General features: G+C 29.5%; 1 protein-coding gene across 1 annotated transcript; it reads left to right on the plus strand.

The window, feature by feature from the left end:
* Positions 1 to 3,812: 3,812 nt before the first annotated feature.
* Positions 3,813 to 7,097, plus strand: LOC120088889 (UDP-glycosyltransferase 84B2-like). The gene is made up of 2 exons (XM_039046329.2): positions 3,813 to 4,878; positions 6,510 to 7,097. Exons 1-2 carry the CDS (start codon positions 3,850 to 3,852, stop codon positions 6,864 to 6,866), a joined length of 1,386 nt encoding a protein of 461 aa, XP_038902257.1. The 5' UTR covers positions 3,813 to 3,849; the 3' UTR covers positions 6,867 to 7,097.
* Positions 7,098 to 7,452: the final 355 nt, after the last annotated feature.

The raw sequence follows: 7,452 nt of genomic DNA on the forward strand, positions 1-7,452 counted from the left end.
TCTTTTGCAAGCAACGTTCTTCTTCCATTTAAAAAATTTATTGTTGGTGTTACGTGAAGGTTAGATGTGTTCACCGTCCAATTTCTGGTTTAAGCACGTACCATGAAAAATATCATAAAATTTAATTGACAAATTTTTCTCAACATTGCTAGATTTGATCTCTCTACACAAACTTTCTCTTCTATGTTTTTTTCTAGTATACTTCCTCTTCCATATTGGTTCGTAAACATTTAGGCCCCTCTTTTTTGTCCACTTTGTGTATGGGTCGGCTACCTAAAATTATATTTTCTAAAACCATTATGAAATCTTATATAATCCAACAAACTAAACCTTTTCTTTTAGTTTATATTAGTTTATATTTATAAAATTTGACTGTAATATTTAGAAATTTTTTTGGTAGATTAGATTAAAGAAAGTAAATAAATATAATTTTCGGGAAACTAGAATCGAAAAGAAACATAGTCATCAAATTTTTAATATGAAAAAGATCGAGTAACTATTTCAACCATTGTTATTAATGTTGCGTAATAATTATGAACATAAATTAAATTTAATATAGTACGTTATGAATTTTCATACATAGATATCTAAACTACTCAAATATTTAAACCTAGGTTGTTGATTTTTAGAGTTTTAAAATGATTTTCTATCACTAACCTTTAGATCAAGAGTATGTTTTATCTTATGCTAATTGTCATGGTTTAAAAGGGACATATATTATATTAATTAATAGAAAAATAATAACAACATTTAGATATCAAAGTAGAAAATTTAAAAGTTTAGGGTTTCAAAATAATCTCTTTTTTTAACATTTTAATCTAATTCACATTTTAATTTGATTGTAGATTTATTTTTTTAAAATAATCTCTTTTTTTTAACTAATATATATATATATATATAATATTTAAATGTTGTTTTCAAATATGAACCAAAATATTTATAAATATAACACAATTTCACTATCTATCTATGATAAATCGTGATAGACTATTTTTTGTGTGTGTCTATATCATGATAAATACAGATAGTAGTCTATCGAGGTCTGTCACAGATAGACTGTGATATTTTGCTATTATTTGTAAATACTTTTAGCAGTTTTATCATTTAAAATATTTTTTCCAATTTTTAAGTATATAATGAATAATATATTCTTTTTAGTTTTAAAAAAATAACAACAATCTCGACCTGCAATCTTAAACCAAAACTAGAAGTACCTAACATGTCTAGTTTTCGCAAAGCGCAAGTTGAAGCGAGAGCGAGAAAGCCTGAGCGAGATTGAGAGAGAAAGAAGAATTTATCGATAAAATCACGTATCTAGAATTCAAATTCAAGTTTAGATTCCCAAAAAATAATAATAATCTCGCTCTGAAATCTTAAACCAAAACGATAAGTACCTAGTGTGTTTGGTTTTGACCACATAGCAAGGGTTGGAGAAAGAGTGAGAGCAAGATTGTACCTAAGCGAGAGCAGGTGCAAGCATAAGTGAGAGTGATAGCAAGCTTGAGCAAAAGCAAGAGCAAGAGTAAAAAAAAATGCAAAGAAAAAATGAGGGATTCAAGAGAAGTGCTAGGATGGAGAGAAAAATGCGTATAAAGTTTGATATTTCTAGGTTTCTTTGGTCTTAAGAGGAAAGATTAATGTGTTTTTGCTCAAATCAAGGTGTACAGACTGAGTGAAGGCAATGATAAAAAATGTCAAAATTTAGATGGGTCCCATGCAGTTCATCCATAGTAATTAGATTGACATCTCAAGTGGAGCAATCTAATTGCAGGAATGGAAATAATGTTAAAATGTGGAACCCACCCATGCTTTACATTTACAAAATTGGATAAATAGTCACAAAAGTAATTAAGTAGATCTCACTTCCATGAATTGGACCGCATTTTTCTTAATTGTTATTATTAGGCATCCAAATTATTTCTTAAAGTAGACCATGTAAAACTTCACATACTACCATGTAAAACAAACTCGAAAATTCAATGACTTAAAAGCATACACTCATAACTTTTCTTTTATTGTTTTCTTGTTTTTAAAAAATATGCCTACTTTTCCTTAATTTCTATAGCATGCTTTCGTTTTCTAGACTTGACGTCATTAGGAGTGTTCATAGGTTGGATTGGGCTGGGTTAAAAAAATTTTTAGATCCAACCCAATTGTTCAGGTTATAAATTTTTTTAACTCAAACAACCATTATTAAAAATGAACCCAACCCAACTCAACCATAAAATATTTGGGTTGGGTTGGTTCAGGTCATTTATTTAAAATTTTGTTCTAAAATAAAGCAAAACGTAAATATGTAAAAAATTAATTTAATTATTTTCATATATTGAATTAAGATTAACAACTCAATTTCAATTTATATAGTGAAAATTTTCCTTATAAAGTGCAAAGAAACTAATTTTGAGAGTTGTTGAAGTATACATTATTAAAAATATATTGGAATTAAATAAAATTAAAATCAATATATGTATAAATTATTATGTTATAAGTAATAAAAAAAATATATTTTTTAAAGTTTATAATAAGTTCGGGTTAGTTCGGGTTGGTTTAGGTTAGTTTGGGTTATATTAGGTAAATCAATGAACCAATCTAACACGTAAAATTTTTATTTATTTAAACCCAACCCATTGGTTTGGGTTGATCGATTTTTTTGAGTCATCGGATTTTTTGAACACCCCTAGACGTCATTGCCAAATCTCAACCACAAAGAAAAAAAACTACTTTTTTTTAAAAAAAAAAAAATTTTTTAAAAAAAAATTGAATTACATTTTGAAAATATTTCGAAAAGTAGAAGACATGGAAAGAATCACATAAATGAAAGTATTGTAAAATTTCAAAAGCATAAAATTTGAAACAAAAAATAGTTTTTAGTGGGGGGCTTAAATTCGAAGACGATAATAAAACAATATTGAAAGTTGAGAAACTAAAAGGTCTGATTGGTAATTTTCTTTCTTCATTCTTTTCTACTTTTTTTATTAAATATTGTAACTATGTTTAGTACCTGTTTTCTTATTTGTTGCTTTTTCTGTTTTTATTTAAAGTAAAAACAAAAAAGAAAAAAAAAAACATATTTTGGTTACCATTTCTTGTCCTCTGTTTACCAAAGAACAAAAGTTTTAGATTAAAAAAAATAAATTTTACATAAAACAGAAAATTTATATTATATACTTTTTTTGAAAAATTATTTTATAGAACAAAATTGTTGAAAATATTTACAAATAATAGTAAAATATTGTTGTCTATCATCACAATAGAATATTATTTATGTCTATCATAATACAGATAGATATATATAGTAGTCTATCGCAGTCTATTACGATCTATCGCAAATAAACAGTGAAATTTTATTATATTTATAAATATTTTGATTTATTTTTTATATTTGAAAACCGTTTTTTTTTTCCAAAACATGTCTGCTGCATTTCTGAAATTAAAAAGATAATACAAAACTTTTATTTACGTTATGGAAAAAACTGGAAACAAAAAAGTAAGAAGAAAACCAGAAAATTTGATTATGCATGAAACATTTATACACAATTTTGAAAATATTTGTGAAAAGAGAGAGAGAGAAAAAAATCACTTACCAAACAATTGTCAAACTAAAAAACTAAAATTAAAAACGACAGAAACAAAAAGTAGGAACGTTATAACCAAACGCAACATTTAAAATTGCACTTTTAACCCTAACCATTGAAACTTCTAAAAACCACAAGATATTTTAATTTGTTTTGTATAAAACAAAATAAATTAAACTAAAATTAAAATTATTATTATTATAATAATAATAATAAACTCTATATAAACCCATCATCATTCCTTAACCTTCAAACCCCATAACAAAGAAAAAAAATGGTGGTAAATCAAAATCAAAACACCCATGTTCTTATGGTCTCAGCTGCCTTACAAGGTCATCTAAACCCTCTTCTCAAATTCGCCACATGCTTAATCTCAAAGGGCATTCTGGTCACCATCGCCACCACCGAGCTCGGCCGCCACCGCATGCTGAAGCACGCAGCGGTGGCTGCAAACCCTTCGATCAAACTCGAGTTCTTCTCAGATGGACTCGATGTCGAGTTCGATCGGGAAAGCAACTACGACCATTGGTTGGAGACATTAAGAACCAAAGGGCGGGAGAATTTCTCAAACCTTACAACCGAACTATCCCAACACACGAAATTCTCATGCTTAATCCTCCACCAGTTCGTACCATGGTTCATCCCAGTAGCAAAAGAACACAACATCCCTTGCGCTGTGCTTTGGATCCAACCTTGTGCTCTCTACTCAATCTACTACCGTTTCTTCAACAAACTCAATGATTTCTCCATCTTGCAAAACCCGAACCAACCGCTCGAATTACCGGGGCATCCATTAATGGAGTTACAAGACCTTCCTTCGTTCATTCTCCCCAATATTCATTTATGTTTCCAGAAGCTTTTGTCGGAGTTTTTCACTTACTTGTTGGATGTGAAGTGGGTATTGGGGACTTCTTTTGAGGAGTTGGAGGAGGAGGTTTTGGAGGTGATGGCGGGGGATGGGGTTCGGCCTATGATTACGACGGTTGGGCCGTTGGTGTCGGGGTTTTTGCTGGGGAAGAAGGAGGAGAGTGGGGTGAGTGTGGATATGTGGAAGGCGGATGAGAGTTGCTTGAAATGGTTAGATGGGAAGGAATTGGGATCGGTTGTTTATGTGTCGTTTGGGAGTATAATTGTATTGGGACAACAGCAAGTTGAGAATATTGCTATGGGGTTGTTGAAGAGTGGGAAGGCCTTTCTTTGGGTATTTAAACGTACTGCTGGTTCTGCTGTTGAGTTGCCGACTGGCTTTCTTGATGCTGTTGGTGAGCGAGGGCTTGTCGTCAATTGGTGTTCTCAAGAACAGGTTTGTTCTCTAACATGCAAAACGTTTCATCTGTTTTTTAATTTGCATCTTTCTTAAATTCGAAAGTTGAATTATTAAAAAAAGAAATTAAAAAACTTTTTTATTTTTTTGTAATTTTCAAAATTCGACTTGATCTTTTAAACAATTGATAAGAGATAGAAAAAAAAGTATAAAATATCTGGAGATAAAAGAAGTGTCAAAAATTCAAATGGGGTATTAGTGTCGGTTGTTTGATCAATTTCATATATAGTTTTTATAGTTCCTATAAAATAATTCCTATTATAGAGACTATATATAAGAATTTTATCAAACTATAGAACTAAATTCTAGTTACAAATCATTCTAACTAAATTTTAACCTTCTCCAAATCTAAATAACTTTTCTGGGTTTTTAAAGAAAAAGATTAAATCTATTTTTACGTAGTTCATTCAATTGTTGAATTGCAATTTATCATGTGATAATTTTTTTTTTTTTTTTAAAGTGTAGCAAATAATCTACCTGAATATTTCTTCTCTTTTAAGAGCCTTATTGAGAAATTATTGGCGGTTGCCATGCCACGTAGTTCTATTACTTGTATGTGCATGAGATCAATAAAATTATTTTGTCATTAATTTCATTATCCGGCATGATAAGCATAATTAGGGTTGTTTTTAAATATTAAAAAATAATCAAAATATTTATAAATATAGTAAAATATCATCGTCTATTTGTAATAGACCACGATAGTTTACTATTTGTGTCTATTTATGTTTGCGACGAATAATAATAGACTACTATTTGTATTTATCTGTGTCATGATAGACACAAATAATAATCTATTACGGTTTATTACAAATAAAGTGTGATATTTTGTTATTATTTGTAAATAGTTTCAACAATTTTGTCATTTAAAATGATTTGCTACAAAAATTACTTTCATTATTTGTGTTTTGAAAAAAAATAATTTCATGCCTAGCATTTGATTTTTTTTTACTTTAAAATCAGTAGAAAAAAAAGAACAGAATACACGTTTTGGTTTCTTATTTTCAATTAAAAAAAAAAACGTAAAAAGGAAAGAACTAAAAGCTAAGCCTAGGTTTGTTTTCTTCTCAATTTAAAAACATAATTACATAACAGTTGCCAAATAAGACTGTTTTTTCCTGAAAAAAAGAATAAAAAAAAGGAAAAATAATAAATGAGGAAAAACAACCAAAATAATATGACGAATGAGTCTGAATTACTCTTTAAATCAAAAGTTTAAGAGTGTGTTTGAGTTAACTCTTTAAAGCATTTAAATTAAAAAATAAGTTATTTTGAAAAAAATTAAATAATATTTATCAAACGAGTTTAGATAAAAATAATTTTTGTAAAAAACATTTTTTCTCTATCCAATCCAAATAGATTCTAAATTTATATTTATGAGTACATTTGTCATATTAAAAATCACTCTTAAATATATTTTAATCATTACAAAATAATATAATACTTAATTTTATATATTTAAATATAATTTTTATATCAACAAAATTGATTTTAAATAATTACATATTTAAATAAAAAAAGTAAATTTAACTATTTCAGAATCATTTCCCAACCTGTCTTAAAAGAGTAAATAACTTGTGTTATCTTACTTTGCATATTCTTAACCAAAGGTTCTAAAGCACAAAGCTGTTGGTTGCTTCCTGACTCATTGTGGGTGGAACTCGACGTTAGAGACGGTGGTCACAGGTGTTCCAGTGATAGCGTTTCCCGAGTGGACGGATCAACCGACGAATGCCAAATTATTGACGGATGTTTTCAAGATGGGAGTGAGGCTGAGAAAGAGAGATGACGGAATTGTTAGTTCAGAAGAGGTGGAGAGATGCATTAGAGAGATCACGGAAGGCCCCGCGGCGGAGGCAATGGCGAAGAGGGCGGCAGAGTTGAAGGAGGCGGCCAAAAAGGCGGTGGAGAACGGTGGCTCTTCTCACCGCCATCTTGAAAAGTTTGTATCTGACATTGTCGGCTAAAGGATGACGAATAAAGATCATGCAAACGTGGTGTTTGAAATTGCATGAACATGTATGCATTGTTCTATCTATTATAGTGTTTGTCCTAAAAAACAATGTTCATTTTCCCGATGTCAAAGGTTTTGTACCGAAAGGGGGAGATGAACATTTATGAAAGATGAAATATATGAAATAAAACTATAACACAGGACAAAAGTAATGAAATTTGAATGCTTGGTTTATTTTCTAAAATATTTATTTTATTTGAGATACAAGATGATACTTAGCGTTAGTCTCTTAGTCTTGAGATAATTGTATAGAAGCCAGAATAAAAATAAAAGTAAAATAAAATCTAACATTACCTAAATACCCTTCATTTGTTTTGCCCTCTTCTTCTCTCCATTTTTATTGTTAGGAAATCGGACCTCTAGATATCTCCACGATGGCATGGTATTGTCCACTTTGTGCATACACTCTCATGGTTTTACTTTTGGTTTCACTTAAAAGGTATCACACCATTGAAAATAGTTGTCATCTCTTACAAAGTGGGTCATATTCATAGTGTCACCAACATAAAGTACCCAACCTTATCAATCTACTACAAACC

The sequence above is a fragment of the Benincasa hispida genome, chromosome 10 (genome assembly GCF_027475165.1).
Source record: "Benincasa hispida cultivar pf3 chromosome 10, pf3_genome.v1.1, whole genome shotgun sequence".
NCBI lineage: Eukaryota > Viridiplantae > Streptophyta > Magnoliopsida > Cucurbitales > Cucurbitaceae > Benincasa > Benincasa hispida.

Bases quoted from the DNA above. Each gene is read 5' to 3' on its own strand.
- LOC120088889 (XM_039046329.2), top strand. From the start codon at position 3,850: ATGGTGGTAAATCAAAATCAAAACACCCATGTTCTTATGGTCTCAGCT. The intron at 4,879-6,509 runs GTTTGTTCTCTA...TCTTAACCAAAG, and splicing joins ATTGGTGTTCTCAAGAACAG to GTTCTAAAGCACAAAGCTGT.